General features: G+C 34.4%; 1 protein-coding gene across 4 annotated transcripts in view; it reads left to right on the forward strand.

Moving 5' to 3' along the window:
- Positions 1–19,286, forward strand: part of LOC102222111 (ryanodine receptor 3) — a 136,143-nt gene that overhangs the window by 15,056 nt on the left and 101,801 nt on the right. For 2 of the 4 annotated variants that reach the window (XM_023347902.1, XM_023347903.1), the window contains exons 2-5: positions 5,140–5,259; positions 9,232–9,336; positions 12,920–12,940; positions 18,722–18,796. In XM_023347902.1, coding sequence (XP_023203670.1) covers positions 5,140–5,259; positions 9,232–9,336; positions 12,920–12,940; positions 18,722–18,796 — 321 coding nt within the window. The remainder of the gene's footprint in view (positions 1–5,139; positions 5,260–9,231; positions 9,337–12,919; positions 12,941–18,721; positions 18,797–19,286) is intronic. The other 2 variants (XM_023347904.1, XM_023347905.1) reach the window with 1 other exon arrangement.

Here is a 19,286-nt window from a genome sequence, read left to right on the forward strand (position 1 = left end):
GTCAAAGTAAAGCGTTTGGAGTCAGTTTGGAGTAATATAAACTTCTACTTGAAGTTTATATTATAAATGTACGCAAAGCTTTCACGATATTCTGCTGATGTTAAAAAAACACAGTTTCGCAATTGCTGTGTTTCCGTTAAATAACAAATGCAATTGAAGTCACGTGTGAATAAGCTGGTTATTAAGAAATTAGTGCTGAGATATGAGATATGTTCTTACATTTTTTTTTTTTTTTTGCCAGTTGTTTGTTGATTCTTGCGTTGTGTGTGAATTGTGAGACAGTTATTTTTTGTTTTTGGGCATGTGCACCGACTGATGGCACCCTTTGAATTTCGTTGTCCTTGTGACAATGACAATAAAGATTTATCTTATCTTATCTTATAAAAATACTAGCGCTCATGCTAGTACTCATGCTAGCGTAATAACTTTTGATCAAAAACATGTTTTTGCAAATGATCATGTTTTCATTAAGCAAATTTATTTTAGTAATTCAAATTTGTGCAATTTTATGGACAGTGGAAACACAGGCAGAGAAACGGAACATTTTAAAGTGTTTTCAGTGTTTCTTTATCCCATAGCGCAGCGGGAAAAAACTCATAAAACTCAAAGTCATTTTCGTTTTGGGCCAAATCCAGATCATAAATGGTCTTAAAGTGCCGGTTGTGCCAGAATGTATTGATAAAACCTGTTCACAAACTGTTAAAATATCAATGAATCCTTAAAATTAAATATTATTATTGAACATATTTTCAGTCCACTAGGATTTTCTGATACTTTTTTCTATAAAAATCAAAGTGTTTGGAAATTTTTGTGATATTTGAGCTTCTTTATGATGGTAAATGTGACTTTTTATTACTCGCTGTACAGATCATGGACTATAATCTGACATCAGTTACAGCTGAGCCAGGTGTTTAGTACAAGTAAAAAAGTTTTTGACAATTTTTGATAAAAATCTGCAATAAACTCCCAGTTTTTTGCTCAATTTGTTGATTTTGTATGAATTTCCATAATAATTATCAAGAAACTGGAGGAACTGATTGATATAATTTTACAATAAACAGATAAAAACTACATTGATTTGATTGATAACATAATATTTAAGCTTACTTAGTGTTTAGTCTAGAATCTAGAGGGCCACATAAAAAGCTACAGCGGGCCAGAGTTGGCCCACGGCCCTTAAGTTTGACACATGTGGGTCAGACAGTATACTGAAGCCACAGAAATGCTAACTACCAAGTTTTGTTGTGGTTACAAAGAAACCACGTTATAATTTATTGAAATATAAGTTGCGTTTGATTTTTCTGTTGGAGCTTTAAGGTTTAGTTGTAACATTTTAAACCAGCGGGACTCAACCGCTGCTGTTTTACAGGAACACACTGACAAATAGAGGTTGTGCATAACTGTGTTTTAATGAGGTGGAAAATGCCAAAAGTGCCAATAAACAATTCATATTAGCAATTTCCCCTGCTTCTGATATTGAAGTTTGAGCTGCTCAGCGACCTCTAACCTCAGGCGGTGTTCATTTTGTTTCTCTGGGTTGAAGACTGCAGTGCGCCAATATTCTCTCTGAACCCCAGGATTCACTGTCTCTGTTTTGCTCCAATATTTAGAGGTGAACAGCTTTTGTTGAGGAAATCAAATATTTCAGAAATGAAGTTTTTCTGCTATTGCTGAGTTTAAACAATTCATGCTTCTGGATAAATCACTAGAGTCATACTGGTTTAAAAAAATGTTGCCATCTTGTTTGGAAAGCGCTATCTCTGAAAGTAGAAGATATGAAAGAAGTTTTGTTTTATGTTGAACAGCAATTTACAAAAAAATTTACAGAAAAAGGATTGGGGATCTACAAAAATTTAAGCTAAACTGTCAAGAGGAATAAAAATGATTTATGGTTTTTATGCTCAAAATGTTTGTCAGTCATTACTTTCTAGAACACAGATGTCAAACTCAAGGTCCGTGGGCCAAATCCGGCCCGCCATAGCGTTATATTTGGCCCTCTAGATTCCAGACTAAACACTAAGTGAGCTTAAATGTCATGTTATCTATCAAATCAATGCAGTTTTTATCTGTTTACTGTTAAATTATATCAATCAGTCCCTCCAGTTTCTTGAGAATTATCATGAAAATTCACACAAAATCAACAAATTATTAGTTTTGCAGATTTTCTCATAAATTGTCAAAAACTTTCTTACTTGAACTAAACAGCTGCCTCATCTTTAATCGATGTCAGATTATAGTCCATAATCTATACAGCGCGTAATAAAAAGTCACATTTACCGTCATAAATAAGCTCAAATATTTCCTAATTTGTACCACAAACACTTTGATTTTTATTGCAAAAAATCATATTAAAAAAATCACGAAATCCTGGAGGGACTGAAAATATGTTCAATAGTCTTTAATTTTGAGAATTCATTGATATTTTAACAGTTTGTGAACAGGTTTTTATCAATACATTCCGGCCCTTTACGAGCATTTATGATTTAGATTTGGCCCAAAACGAAACAGAATTTGTCACAGCTGAACTTCAAAGTTTTATCACTTAAAGTTTCGCACAAATAAATACTGAAAAAATTCCTTAATTCTTTGCAAAATAGTTTCAGATTACACGAAGAGTGTCTGTGAACCTTAATCTTCAATTCTTGCCACATATTCTCAATTAGATTTAGATCTAGACTTTGACTAGGCCATTATATTGCACACTTTGAGCTAAAACTGTTGTGTCGTAGTCCAGTGAAAAGGTTTAGATTTTATAGATACTTTAAAATCATGTTCTATAATCAGGGGTGTTCAAAGTGTGGCCCGGGGGCCATTTTGAGGTCTTGGACTGATTTGTTTTGGGCCACAAACTGCAGTTCAAGAATCATGCAGATTTGTTTATCAAACTTTTTTGTTTTTAATCAGAGTGAAATTATTACTCACATAATTTTCTTAAGTACAACACAAAGTACTCGTCTTTTTCAAGAAAAGCACGTATATCCAGAGATTTTTTCAAATCAGCTTTTATTTAGTTTCTTTCACTTGGCTGAGCATAGCAACCGTTTTGAAAGAAAGTGACCTAAATTCTGTAATTATAACTGTGTATAAATTTGTTTTTTAACATACCAAATTATTTTTATGCTTTGTGAATAATATCCCTTTTCTACAAAAACAAAATCAGACTACTTCACTTGCTTGATTTTATTTTTTTATTTTTTCCCCCATCGCTTTTAACTCAACAGAAAGTTTGTGCACCCCTAATCTAAGTCCTAAACAGGATGTTTAAATCTTTATATGTCCAAAATTATTAAATTTGAATTGAAAACACGATTTGCAATTACATTCTCAGTTGGGTTTAAAAAATAAACAACAAATATTTAAACATAAAAACAAGTGAGAAAGAAAACTGCACTAGTTGGGAGGCTTTCAGATGAATTATGTGACATTTTATTCTGTAACTTTAAAACTATTTAAAAGCCAAACGGCCTGTCTCATGTCTTTATATGTAAAAACCGGGAGCTGGTTCGCATGCAGGCGTAAAGATAGTTTGTTGAGCAGCGATGCCAGAGCCTGCTGGGTCATAAGGCCTCCAGAATGTCAAACAGCCAAATAGAAAGAGATTTATTTACTTGATTTTAATGAAGTGTGAAGCCTTTGGTCTCTCAGCTGACTGGATGAAGTTTCTGCATCCTGAAACAACAAACCGGTTCTGCAAACTTTTTGACTTCCCTCTTGTAATCTTTAGATTTTCTAAATCAAACCAAAATATTTCCAACTTTGCATTCGCTTCTAATTTTCCACCTTTAGAACCGGTCAGCCGCTGTTTTAAACATTTTCAGGAGCATTTATCGCCGTTTCTGTCTAAATCTGTGTGTAAGTAAGTAAGTTGGCTGGAGACACACACACAGATGCGCACGCCCATGTGAAGAAAATCAATAAGTGTGTGTGTTGGTTGACCCGCTGCAGCCCGACAGAATCAGATGTTCTATTGTTGGCTGGACTGATTGAGTCGAGGCTTTTTTCTTCCCCTCCTGATCTTAGAAATAATATTCTGTTATTGATTAACATAGTTATTTGTCTTTCCCACTGGTGCATTTGTTGCTATGAATGTAATTACAAATTTGTGGTTCTCACCCCACAAATAATGCAAATCAAAGGAGTTTTCTTTCCAATAATTGTCTCTTTTTTTTCTTTTCACCACAAATTAGTAAACATGACGGTGGACTAGGGCTGTTGTAGGCAGAAAAAAGGAGGAGAAAATCACTTAAAAAGTACCAAATTTCTGACTTTTGAAAGTCAGACATTTCCAAAAAAAAATTTCTAGAAAATGTTTAATATGAATCTAAAAATTTCCAAGTTGTTTCTAGCAAATTTTCAAGTTTTGAAAGTCAGAAATTTCCCAGTTTTTACCAGAAAATTTTGCTTTGTTTTGAAAGTCAGACATTTCTAGGTCTTTTCAAGAAGATTTTGGAGATTAATTTCCAAATTTCCAAGTTGTTTCCAGCAATTTTTTTAATTTTGAAGGTTTTTTCTGAAACCATTACCGCGACTCAGTAAATGCAACGGCAGACTTTGGTCATTGTAGATTGAAAAAATGGAGGAGAAAATCACTTAAAAAGTCCAAAATCTTTGACTTTTGAAAGTCAGGAATTTCCAAGTTTTTCTAGTAAATTTCTGAGATTAATCTAAAATTTCCAAGTTGTTTCAAGCAAATGTTCAAGTTTTGAAGGATTTTTTTTTGAAACCTTCATTGCTGATGTAGACAGACAGGAAGGAGAAGAAAATCGTTTAAAAAGTAGAAAATCTTTGACTTTTGAAAGTCAGAAATTTCCAAGTTTTTTCTAGTAAACTTCTGAGATTAATCTCAAAATTTCCAAGTTGTTTCAAGCACATTTTCAGGTTTCGAAACTCAGAAAGTCTTTTGTAGAAAATTTGAGAGATTAATCTCAAAATCTTTGAGTGTTTTGCTGGAAACGTACTCCTCCAATTTTAATTTTTTCTACCTACGATGGCCCTCGGCCTCCGCCGTCGTACATTAAATGCAAGATGAAGTAGTTGTCATACTTTTCTAACTTCTCGGTCAGGGAGGCATGTTGTTCATCTCCGTTCGGTCGCTATCGGAACATTATTGGCATTAACACTCCTGTCTCTCCCTGGCAGGATGATGAGGTGGTGCTCCAGAGCGTGGCCACCATCCAGAAGGAGCATCGCAAGTTCTGCCTGGCCGCGGAGGGACTCGGAAACCGCCTGTGTTACTTGGAACCCACTTCTGAAGCCAAGGTGGGAACGGCTCACAGCTTTGTGTAAACTTAGATGATTTTATAGAGAAACGTCGTCAATAGAAGCTGATACAACTGGAGAAAATGTGTGTGAATCCTGTTTTATTGCAGTAGTAGAGTTTCACTTTGGAAAATTCAACACAGAATCTGAGAACGTCAGTTTTCTTCAATGCAGTTTCACAAAGTTGGTGTTTAAATGTAGCTCAGGAGATAGTATGGAACTAAATTGGGGCCATAAAGTTTGTTCTAAAGTAAAAGAAAAAAGTTATCATGTCATTAATTATTAAAGTAAAGATGTCATGCTATAATCCAAATCATAAGGATTTTCTTCCCAATAATTAACTCTTTTTTCTTCTGAAACCTTCACTGCAACTCAGTAAATATGGCAGCGTACTAGGACCATCACAGAAAGAAAAAAAGGAGAAAATCACTTTAAAATTTGAACATTTTTGACTTTTGAAACTCAGAAATTTCCTAATTTTTTCTAGAAAATTTGTGAGGTTAGTTTGAAAATATCCAAGTTGTTTCTGGCAGACTTTTGAGTTTTGAAAGTGAGAAATTAAGTCAAGTGTGAAATTAATCTCAAAATTTCTGAATGTTTTGGCAGGAATTTACTCCTACTTTTTATTTTTTCTCTCTACAATGACCCAAATACGTCATCGTACATTAAATGGAAGATGAAGTAGTTGTCATACTTTTCTAAATTCTTGGTTTCTATCTGAACATTATTAGCTCTCTCTCTTCTCTCTCTCCAATAATTGCTGATTTTTTCTGAAACCTTCACCATAACACAGTAAATATTACAGCAAAAACAACAAAGAACAAAATGAAAAATCACTTTCACACCCCTCCATAAGGTTACTCATCTTCTTTTCAGTTTCAAACTTTTTTTCCTCTTTAAATCAAACTGTGTGGCACCAATTTAGCTCCATAACAATCCCTCTCTGGAGACGTTTGTGTTGCATTTCTACGACGGCATGTTTACTGTCCAGCAGGAATCTTTGCACACAGTCTTTACATGTCGGGGTGATAATCTCACGATCGTAAACCTCTCCGCCGCCAACATTCTCTTTATGAGCTGTGTGCACTCCGACACGTTCGGCAGGATGTAGAGGCGCCACAAAACAAAAGGAGCTCTAAGTGGGTTTTGAATTTATTTTTAAAATTGATTTAGAAGCCTGAAAACACGTTGAGGAAAGCTGAAGCTTCTTTGACCTTTGAGTTTTTCTTTTTGTTTTTTGTGCTACGTCTTTTGGACACAAAAATGCTTAAATATTGCTAGAGAAATGCTACTAGTATATGGCTTTAAGTTATTTTGAAAGGCATAAGATCCCAAAATACACAATCTGGCCAGATTTAATGCTGTTTGCTGCAACGCAAGTATGCAAAGATGAAATGAATTAAACTAACTATGTTGAAGCCAATGGATTTAAGTTGGATCTCCAAAAGGTTAAAATTACTTAGTTTTCTTTTAATTATTGTGTTTTATTTTGAAAGTAAATGTGTCTGTGTGTCACTTCCTGGCTGTCCTGCTTGTTCAGTTTAATTGTTTGCACTTGTGTCTCGTTACTTTTTAGTTTCTCTCCTCTCAGTTTGTCAGATTTCCTGATCTGTTTTTGCTCCCAGCTTCTAGTGAGTCATTTACGTTTACTGGATTTTACTTTCTTTATTTTTTTCATATATTTAAAAAAAATTGTGATTCTCACAGTGTCAAAAGTGTTTTAACTAGACTGTTGACATACGTTAGTTTTTAAACTCTGTCTTGCATGAAGACTTTGCATAGAAGGGAAATATTTACCAAAATTTAACTTTAACGCATAAAATTCACATCTGTTCTACAGTACCTCTATACCAAAATAACTCAGCTAATTGGATTCATTAATACAGACTTTTTTGCATTATCAAGCTTAGTTTTAGTGATTTGGAAGTGCTGTAACTCTACATTCATCATGGTGAATGTTTATTTTAAGCTCTTTCTTTGTCATACTGTCAAAGTTTATTAATCTTTTTCTCTCATTTCTGAGCTTATATCTCCATAAATACCACCACGCTTGCCTTTTATTAAAATATCTGAATAAAAAAGTTTTTCTCTTTTCTCTGAGTTTAACTTCTAGACACAAGTTTCCCTCTGAGTTTCTTCAGCTTCATGTTTTAGTGATTCCCTCCTTCATACAGCTGTGTGACTAGTTTGACCTTTTGAACTGATGGAGCATTTTTATGTTAATCCCCTTTTAAAATGCATATGTAAGAGAAGAAAAACATCAAGAATGTGCAGACCAGGGTGACTGGGATAGAATAATATGGTTATAGACAGTTAGACTGATCATATGACGTCTTTATCTAGTTCAGGAGTGTCAAACTCATTTTTGTTTTGGGCCAAATCAAGACTATTAATATTCTTACAGGGCCTGTTGTGCCAGAATATATTGGTAAAACCTGTTCACAAGCTGTTAAAATATCAATGAATCCTTAAAATTAAATATTATTGAACATCTTTTCAGTCCTTCCAGGATTTTGTGATTTGTTTTGTGATTTTTTGGAATAAAAATCAAAGTGTTTGTGGTACTAATTTGGAAATATTAGCACTTATTTATGACTTCAAATGTGATTTTTTATTACTTGCTGTATAGATCATGGACTATAATCTGACATCAATTAAAGCTGAGGCAAGTACAAGTATGTACTTGTAGTTAGTACAAGTAAGAAAGTTTTTGACAATTTTTGAGAAAAATCTGCAATAAACTCCCAGTTTTTAGCTCAGTTTGTTGATTTTGTGTGAATGTCCACTATAATTCTCAAGGAACTGGAGGGACTGATTGATATAATTTGGCAGTAAACAGATAAAAACTGCATTGACTTGATTGATAATGTAATATTTAAGCTTATTTAGTGTTTAGTCTAGAATCTAGACGGCCACAGAAAAAGCTACAGCGGGCCGGATTTGGCCCACGGGCCTTGAGTTTGACACATTTGATCTAGAACTAGAGCTACTGTCTTGTAAGTTTAGTGAACATTTTAGAAGAAATGTTGTTATAAAAACACAGATGTGACAAATTGCATTCCAAACATGTTTTAAAGATAATTTTTTCTTTGCAGATTGAGCACCAAATAACCAGAAAAAACAAAAATATGCATTTGTTCGGATGTTTCCATCACAGCAAGTAGGAAATCTGAGTTAATTAATGCAGCAGAAAAATCTGAATCGTTCAAACAGTTTTTAATTAAATATTGTTTTGTATGATGTTTGCGCCAGCTAACAAAACCCATATTGTACTTAATATTTATAATTACTCAATTAACTTTAACTTGCAATGTAAAATATCGCAAAGCTTAGGGAAAATAATGTATTGTTTTCCAACTGTATTACATAAAGTTCTGAAAGCCAAATTTACCCTAATGCAGCACTGAAAATTTTCTAATCATAGTCTAAAGAAATCTGTTTGCATTGCTTATTTTAAACCTTTAAAAATTGATCTTGTTTACAGTACAATTAATTTATACTGTGGTAAAATATTGCTGCATTTTGACCAGTATAATCTATTATTATTTATATATGTATAATTATGCTTTAATAAATCACCAAACCCTGTTTGTTGATCATAAATTTAGCTTTTAACCAGTTTTTAGTTTTTGTTATTCACAGACGATGTTTTCCGTCTAGGTCACTCCATGCATATCAGATTCCACCCGTATAAATTTTGAATTTTAAATCCTAAAAGTGTTTCTAAAATAGTTTTACTCTAAAGTATTGGGTCTCAGGTTTAACCAAGTATTTTTATATCGGATAGAGAAGAAAGGCGAGGAGCTGCTGTTTTCCTTCTGCAGCCCCAAACGTAACATAAGAAGAAATTCAAGAAACATAAAACTTTGTTTCTAATTAACCGTGGAGCAGTGATGTGTTTTTCATTATTCATATAATGAATGTGTGATTTGATTTGCCCTCCGTTTGCCTTCCTGCCCCTCTGTCCTGCAGTATGTTCCTCCAGACATGTGCATTTGTAACTTTGTGCTGGAGCAGTCGCTGTCGGTCCGCGCCCTGCAGGAGATGCTGGCTAACACTGGAGCGAGCAGCGAAGGGGTGAGTACGTTCTTCAAACCTCTGCTTTATGCGCAGCGTTCAGTGACCTTTAACCTTTCCACATTTTCTCCTGGTACGACCACAAATTTAAATAAGAGTAAAGTGGTGGAAATATTGCAAAGTTTAGGGAAAATAATGCATTGTTTTCCAACCGTATTACATAAAGTTCTGAAAAGTGTGGTGTGCACATGTTTTCAGCCAAATTTACCCTAACACCCCTAATTAGAATATAGCATATAGTAGCACCTGCAGCTGTACCCACTGAGCACACCTTGAGATTTTCCTTTGAGTAGTTATGGGATTTTTTATTATCTAATCTCTTTACGATCAACAAAATTGCGGAGAAAAAAGGACATTTTTGTGAAAACGTCTGGTACGTAGCGGACATCTGAGTGGTACGTCTTACACCTAAGTGTTATTAGTCAGTCTCTTTTTGTTTATTTTCTTTCAAAAATATTTTTAATATATGATGTTTTTCAATACTATATTGTATTTAAACCATTCTTTTATTTGTTGCTTAGTCTTTAAACCTGCACATGACATTATGTGTAATGTGCTCTAAAGATTTGAATCAAATGGAAAGGATAATAAAAAATTCAATAAACATCAGATAAACAATGCAAGTTTTTATGAATTTACTGAAATATCCAGCAGACAGGAGCTACTTTTTGCCAAACCTCTTAAATAACTCCTTAGAAATCACGTTGTTGGGGCTTAAATACAGTTTTCTGCTTGTTAGACTGTATATTTGATATTTTACATTAAATCTGCTAAAGAAATTGGAACAAAATGTCTTCAATTCAGTTTTCTTATAAAATGCAAATGGAAAAAAAGAGTATCATCATAAGATACCTTAAAAGATGAATGAATAAAACAATTCTTGGTCCAAATTCAGTTAATCTCAGTCCAATAATGTAGATGCAGATTGTATCTTTAATGCTTTTTGATAAAGTATTAATTAGGGAAGTTCATGTGATTTTCTTTTGGGAATCCTTCAACCTAAACAAGCATGTGGCTACAGTGGAGAGAAACCAATCTCTCTTAACAGCCAACTTCCAAAGAAAACCTTTTAAAGATATTTAAAAAGCCTGAAGACTATGGGAAAATTTTCCTGCCATAATTCAAGAGCACACATTTTCAGTCTGAAAGCAGGGTTTCATGTCTTTTGTTTTTAAACTTTAAATATTCGTGCTTACATTTTCAGTCTGAAAGCAGGGTTTCATGTCTTGTTTTTAACCTTTAAATACTCGTGCTTACATTTTCAGTCTGAAAGCAGGATTTCATGTCTTTCTTCTCAAAACTTGTAATTCTTGTACTCCAAACTTCTGCTCTCTTTCAAATATTCATTCTGCTCTCTCAAACATTTCTCCTCGTGCTCAAAACTTGTCTTTGCTTGTATCAAACCTCACTGCTCGCTTATGAAACATTTTCTGCTCACTTGGAACAAAGAAGTACCGTCGCTTGGCAACCTCTCAGCCAATAGAATGCAAGTGTTCTACTGGGTGCGTTTGTTTCCTTCTAGTGGCCGTGCGTGTGTGGCTACTATCAATTGTAGCAACCTGCGCCGCCCACTGTCTATATCTTTATATGTATATTTCTATATAGATAGAATAGATTTATATTCTATATAGATATAGATAGAATTCAATCTATATTCCCATATAGATAGAAAGATTCAGATCGAAAATTTGTTATTATGGCAGAAAAATTCCCCCCATAGAAGACAATCTGTTCATGAATAGAAAAAACTTTAAATAGAAAAATTAACTAATTGGATTTAGACATTTTTAACAGTGCCGTCCCTCTAGTTTACATTTTTTGCATAAAGTATTAAACATTTTGAATAATTATCATTCAGCGGATGAAAACTTGCTTTTGTGTACTTGTAGTCAACATATTCTCTACATTATTTAAGGCTTCCCAAAGTATTTTGAAAGGTTTTGATGAATTAAAATTCACTAAGTTCAAAACAAATGAGGGAAATATTGTTCTGGGTTCACCGTTGCACCCTCTGCATCCTTGGTTTAAACTGAAAAGCTCGTTTCTCTCGGATCCTGTGGATTCTCTGCTCTTCCCACAGAAGTGCGATTGAAAACAATGAACTTCCTACTGTTAAATACGTTGTGTGAAAGTTCTATCTGCTTAGAAAAATTTAGTGAAAATCAGTTAAAGTCAGTAACACATTACACCTTTTGTGTAATGCTGAACAGTTCTATAAAAACACTGACATTATCTGATTAATTAGTTGCTGCTTTACTGTTTTAGATTAAATGAGTTTGCTTTGATTAGGCAGATGAATAGACTGCTTTATTTTCCCAACCACAAATATTTACAATCAGCCAAATTGCTCTTTCTTGTAGATGAAATGAAAGGATAATATATTACTTTGCACAGAAACAGGTGGGGAAGGGGGGAGGCTCATATACAGCTCTAGAAAAAAACATTAAGAGACCACTTAAAAAAATCAGTTTCTCTGATTTTACTTTTTGTAGGAATATGTTTGAGTAAAATGAATATTGTTCTTTTATTCTATGAGATACTGACAACATGTCTGAAATTACAAATATATATATATTTGTATATATTTATTAGCAGAAGATAACAAAAAAAGGTGCAGTGCTTTCAAATCTCAAAATAATCCAAAGAAAGCAAATTTATATTCATTTAGAAGCAACAATACTAATGTTTTAACTCAGGAAGAGTTCAGAAATTAATATCTTTTGGAATAACCAGAAGGTTTTCAATGGGGTTCACTCTCTTTAATTTCTCCAGAGCTATAGTTAAAAAAATCTAAAATAAAATCTTTAAATAGAAAATGTATGATTGAAATGAAGGCTGAAGTCATGAGATGGGAATTAGTTTGGTAATCTCTTTCTTTTAAATTTAAAAACAAAGAGAAAACAATGCTTACTTCTTATACGAGCTGATATTATTTGGAATACGCTGCTTGGTATTGCTTGAAGAAGAAAAAAAAAGAAATCACATTTCCTAGTGGATACACGTGGTCTGATTCAATTTATAAAGCAATCCCCCCAAATAACCCCAAATTGTTATTGGATATTTTAACGAGACCACTGGTATTCTAGGAATAAATCGGCTAAATCAGCAAACGTTGTTGTGAAACACAGATGTGGACAGTACAGCACTGTAATTGGGTACAAAAACAAAAACAACCCTGCAATATTTTCACACAAAAAGGAAAGAAAAGAAAAGTTGCAGGCTGTTCTGGGTTACAGTAACCACATTTGTCCTTTCATGCACAACATCGCCCTCTGGCACAGACAGTTCTTTAAGTATCTTATTTTGTACGGCGCTTCGCCGGGGAGTTAGGCCTGCATTGTTATTAGCCTGGGTAGCAGATTTGTTTTGTGCTCCACAGTGCAACATTGTTGGCTGGCCTTGTTTGGCAAGACAACATGATGTTGGCTGGAATACAAACTCTCTGATAGCAGGGCTAATAAATCACCTCCCCCAGTTTCCACTGTAAGGCCCCATTTCTACCCTTTTGCTGCTCAGACTGGTGTAATCGACTGCCGTACATCCCAGTAACACATTCTTCTCACTTGTATTTGTTTGTTACTAGAAAGCCGACCATGAAAAATGGGTAGGTTCATCAGTTTGTTCATCCATCATGTTGCCAGTGTGCATGACCGACCGCTAATTCAAGGGGCCAAACTTCAGGCACTTTCACTCAATGTGATGCTTATTTCTCGACTGTCAAAGCTGCATTTGTTAAAGGGAAACCATCCAATCGATGGGGATGTGACAAAATTTGCATTGGAGTGTTGAATAAACTCTCCAGAAAAACATTCAGCTCACATTAGCTATTCTGGAAACGTTTAAAAGCCAATGAAATTCTAAATATGGCAATCTTGAAATAGATGCATTTGTTTTGTTTACATGAGTGAATGTGTGACCTGACCCCTTCAGTGTGCAAATGTCCAAGCCTTTCAAATTGAAGGTTTGTTTCTTATTCATATGTTTTTTTTCATTTTAGCTGCATTTTTAAGAGAAGATTGTGGAGATGTAGTCAAACAAAACCTGTAAATGTAATCAAACAAACTTCAAAATTGGCAGAGACGTCAGTTTGCTGTCTGTGAGTGTTGCTCTGTTTTCTCTGAGTTTGATCTTTTAATTAAAAATCTAAAAGATTGACAAGAGGTAATGTTCTGAAATCAATTCTGAATTCAGGGATTGAAAACATTATTTATGTAGTCTAGTTTCTAATCGTTCTAATTTTCAGAAAACATTTTAACAGAAAACAGTAAAAACTAAACGTAACATGAATAGTATGAAAAAAGATTTAAGGAATTATGTAGGAAAGAAATGTATTTGGTGTAGTTGAGGAAGCAATTCAGGAATATTTGACTTAGTAATCCTGGAAATTAGGAAGCAGTTGAGTAAGGATCGGAGAGATTAAGAAAATAAAACCAACAAAATATTAGAACCACACAAAAAAAACAAATAAGAAAGAATAAAGTCAATATTTTGAGAATAAAGTAAAATTAAATTGGATTGTATTTTATGTTTTACTAATATGTTTTTATTCTTAGCATGTCCCTAATAGTCATACTGGAGGAACTGAGCAAGAAATTGAATAGAGGAGGAAAGAAGGAAATTAATATCCTGAATTTACCCTTTGTGGGGCAATAAAAGCTGAGAAAAGAATTGAATAAATAAATGAATAAATAAACTGAGCAAACTGCAGAAACAATGAAGTAAATAATTGAAGAATGATTAATGTTGAAAAAGGAATTGAGCAAAGATGAAATGGGAATGAAATAAGAAAATTAAAGACAGATTGGGTAAGGGAAGCAGATGAGGAAATAATTGAGGAAAGGAGGAATTGAAGAGAAAGAGTTGAGTAAACAGTTAGGACAAAATATTTGAGTAAACCACTGTTCAAGGATAAAAATGAGAAAAGAATAGGGGGAAAGGGGATTAAGGAAAAAATGAGTACAGTAGCCAAGAGTTTGAATGATTAGGATTAAGAATGAGAAAATAATAGAAGAAGATGATGCAGTAATAAAGAAAGGAATTATGGACCTAATTAAAGAACTAAGGAACTAAATAATTATCTGCCTATGAGGTTTGAGTAAATTACTTGATTAGCATGAAGCCGCATTTAAATGAGCTCTAGTTTTAGTTATGACAAATTAATTTGAGTTTTGTCAGAGATTTGAGTTTCCAGAGATTACCTTTAGGACTTAATGAATGTGTTTGATTGCAAAATGCCCTTTTCACAGCAGTAAATGAGGTTTTTAGCTTCAATATTTCAGTCCAGTGTTTCTGTGGATTGATTAATTTTAACACATTTCACTGATTTAATGAATGATGGAGCTAAATAGAGTATATTTTGTATGCAACAATGATCCAATTAACTTCTATAACGTACATGTACATTAACAAGCCGGGATTTCATGTTCAGGATCGTGTTTTGCAATAAGATGGCCGACTCAAAGGTCACAGCAGATCCTGGGAGCCATTTGCCAACAAGGCAGCAGGCCTGGACTACAAGATTACATCCTCCTCTTCCTCTCAGCTTTGGCTTGAAAATCTCCCTGTCTTCTTTTGATTCATTTTTTTTGTCCGTCCCAAATAAACCGTGAAAAATTAAAAAAATCAAAAAGGAGGAATTATCAGAGGGCTAGTTTGTGAATCACTTTAGGGCTAAACCTTTATTTTTTTTGTTTTAAAGATGACCTGAGGTAAGATAATTTTATTTACATGAATTAGAGGAAATACAAACAAAACAGAAAAACAAAACAACTAGATCACGTGTCAAACTTAAGGCCAGGGGGCCAAATCTGGCCCGCTGTAGCTTTTTATGTGGCCCTCTAGGCTCCAAATGACGTCAATAGTTTCCTCCAGTTTTTCACGGATCCTGAAAATTCACACAAAATCAACACATCCCCACATTTTTTCTGATCTTACTGCAAATGTTTCATTGAGTTTAAGTGACTCCTCCGTCAGCCTTACTTGATGTCAAGCAATAAAAAGTCACGTGTAACATAATACATTAGCTCAAATATCATAAAAATTCCTTACAAATGTTCATAAATTAGCAAAAACACAATCACAAACTTCTGGAGGAACAGCTATTTATTAATATTTTAACTGTTTAATGGCTTTTATCAACAGATTCTGGCACAACTGGCCCTTTAAGAATATTCAGGTTTTTTATTTGGCCCAAAATGAAAATGAGTTTGACACCCCTGCTCTAGATAAACTAAAAGGAGTCTTTCTGGATCCAAAGTTTGCTCCAACTAATAGGTTTTATTTATTTTTCTGGGTTGCTAAGCAGAATAAGAATAAGTACACCAGCAGTTTCTCTGTATAAACCAATAAGACCTAAGCTTCAAATAAATTACATTTGATTACTTTGAAAGAAATTAGATGCCGTTTATATGAGAAGTTTGGAAAAATATATCAAATAACAAAAGAAGTAAAGTGTTAGAAGCTTCTCAGGAGCTCCACTGGTTTAATTTTGTACCTCTCCCCCTGCTGCTAGAGGTTAATTAAAAAGGTAGGTGCTCCTATTTGTGTTTGGTGATGACAGAAAACCCACTTCGTTTCTTCTTGCATAACCTTCCTCCACGTTTCCTCAGGTGTCTGGCAAGTGGATATCGTACTTATTCTTGTTCATCACAAGAATGAGCCGTCTGAAGGCCTGTACACAGCAAGAACAGAGAAATTTGCTCTTTCTCCCAGAAATTCAAGAACTAAATCACAGGTGTCAAACTCAAGGCCAGTGGGCCAAATCTGGCCCGCCACTGTTTTTTATGTGGCCCTCTAGATTCTAGACTAAACACTAAGTGTGTTTAAATATTATGTTATCAATCAAATTAATGCAGTTTTTATCTGATTACTGCCAAATTGTATCCATCAGTCCCTCCAGTTTCGTGAGAATTATCGTGCAAATTCACAATAAATCAACAAATTGCGCCAAAAACTGGGAGTTTATTGCAAGTTTTTCCCAAAAATTGTCAAAAGCTTTCTTGGTTGTACTAAATAGCTGCCTCAGCCTTAATTGATGTCAGATTATAGTCCACGATCTGTACAGCGAGGAATAAAAAGTCACATTTACCGTCATAAATAAGCTCAAATATCGCAAATATTTCCAAACACATTGATTGTTATAGCAAAACGAATCAGAGAATCCTGGAGGGACTGAAAAGATGTTCAATAATATTATTTAATTTTAATAATTAATTGATATTTTAACAATTTGTGAACAGGTTTTATCACAGCATTCAAGATCTTGATTTGGCCCAAAATCAAAATGAGTTTGACACCCCTGATCTAAATGATATTTTGTTTTTGCAGCTTTGGTTTTTGCAGTCTTTTCTTGATGCATATTATGGGTAGAGCTTTTTTTTCTTCTGTGGTCTCTGAACCGGTTCGGCGGTACCGCTGGTGGGAGAAACTTGTGAAAACTTCCCAGGAGTTCTGCACTCCTGTGAAGTATGAAATATTTAGGCCAGAAACTGTTTGTTGTTTGGGTAAAAGAACAAATTTCTCTGTTGTTGAGTAAGTGTTGGCATTAAGTGTGATCATGTGTTTGTTTTCATCTTTAATTGTGAGCATAATTTGTGTTAGTTCCTCTGTCTGTTGCTTGCACTTTGAACTAAATACCAAACATATAACCCCTCGAGTTTCACAGACTTTACTCAAAAGACGTAAAGTAATGGCAACTCGGATTTAATATCTCACACAAAGGTGAAGTGGAAGATATTAACTTGCAGTGTAAATGTTACAGTGGGGAGGAGAAGCTGAGAGACTCTGCAGATTTTGTATGTTTGCTCACTTGACGAGAATATAAGTTTCTAATCTTTATGGTAGCTTGATTTTAATGAAGACGGAATCAAAAATCGAGGAAATACACATTGCATGAGTTGAAGATAAATTTACATGTCACTGGAGGAAGTATGTATTGAAATCTTCATCGGCTGCAGAGTTGAAACATTTTCTGCAGGTTCAGAAGGTTTTCATACACCTTGGGAAGGATTTGGTGGAAAATCCTTTAGTTTTGGCTACTTATCACATCACAGATTATGTGCAGGATTGAGGTGAAGACTAATGAAATACCTAAAAATGATTCTTCTTCACCAATCATTTCTTCCTGGCTGAGAAAGAAAGGTTAGACAGATTCATTTGAAAAATCTGAATGTTTCCACCTCAATGGTTTTTGGGTCATACTAAGCATTCCACTATGAGAAAAAAATACGTTAGAAATCTACAGATAGAGGGCAATCAATTGTTATTTTATTTGTCTTGCATTTTTAGATTAACTACACCATCATCTCAGGGTTGTGCCATCTTGTTCTTGATGTCCTGTTTGGTCTTGCTGATGGCAGTTAAAAGGTAGAAATGGAAGAAATTAATTGTGTGAGCAGATGTCTGTCAATGGTAGAGAGTCAAATATTAATTTAACTCAACAAAATGTAAGTTACAAATTTAGCTACATGTAATGTGTTCTTTTTGGATTTTTGCTTCATGTTCTGTCTCTCAACATTAAAATACCATGGAAATGTGAGACTATTGTTGTTTGTGGGCAAAATGCAAAAACAGTAGAGAATCAAGTAGGGCTGCACAGTATATCGCAGTTATTATTGCAATATCACTGTATATAGACCTATTTTATTGTCTTTGCACAAAGATACATCAGTGAAATTGGCAATAAAATGTAATCGCCAGAGCACACACACAGAAATTATATAAAAGTTGTATAGAAAAACTAAATATAATACAGTGGAGCCATATCATTTACAATGATTTCTTTACAGCCCCTCTAAAGTCGTTTATAGCGGCATATTTGAATAGTTCAACACCACTTATACCCAAAACCCACAGTGGAAGCCATCTTGGCTATACTGCATTCATGTTCTTCTTTATATTGCTTACAGGGGTTCAGCCAATCAGTAGCAATGAAAATAAATGCCCCTTCTGGATTGGCTGCTTTCCAATGGCACGTCAAGTAGCATTGTGCTTGAATGCTACTTGATATCTAGCCACGAACAAATCCAAAAATCCAATAATTTGGACATTTGTTCCAGTTATTTAGTAACAATCTTTATTTAATGCAACATAAATAGCTGGTAAGGTGGTAAAATCGTTAAAAAACTTCAGCTAAGTTGATTTAACACCAAAACAGCAGAGGAAGTTTTTAAAAAATAAATCCTTGTTGGTCATTATTTAGGGTCTGTGTTCGTAACTTTAACACTTTTCAGTTATTTCACTTTATCACTCGTTATGTCGTTGGCGCAACCTTGACCAACTATAATATTGTGCAGCTCTACAGCCAGCTTCCTGTTCCCCCTCTTCTACATCAACAGCATGTAGATTTGGGGACGCGCAGTGATGTTATGGATCTGTTTGTTGGCAGGCGGGTCAGGGAGGCGGACACCGGACCCTGCTTTACGGTCACGCCATCCTCTTACGTCACTCCTTCAGTGACATGGTGAGTATTTACACTCCAATTACTAAGATGGAGATAAATTGTACTTTGATAATTGTTAGACATTCTGTTACTGAGGTTGTGGAGCTGCTTTTAAAAAAAATAATTATTATTAAATATTGACTTTCTTTGAAACTCGGTCCGCTCCGCCATGATGGACGTCAAAACAAATTATGCCCTCCAAAAAAACACAGAGCCTAATTTTGCTTTTATTAAGTTGATTTCACAGTAAAAATGGCCACAGAATGCTGCGCGGTCATCTGCGGAGAAAGACGAGGGTGAAACCAAACTTGTCATTTTATTGTATAACTTTTAATGAGGAAAGATGCAGCTGCGATGGACAGCAGATGTTAATCATAATGACGGTCAGCCCTCGGTGTAACCCTGGATTTGCAGCGAAACAATTTTTTACAAGGCAAGAAGATTAACGGTCATATACTTTAAGTATGCATGATTAGAAAGATATGAAATATCGCATTATGGAGAAAGTCCA

This window comes from Xiphophorus maculatus, chromosome 15, assembly GCF_002775205.1.
Source record: "Xiphophorus maculatus strain JP 163 A chromosome 15, X_maculatus-5.0-male, whole genome shotgun sequence".
Taxonomy (NCBI): Eukaryota; Metazoa; Chordata; class Actinopteri; order Cyprinodontiformes; family Poeciliidae; genus Xiphophorus; species Xiphophorus maculatus.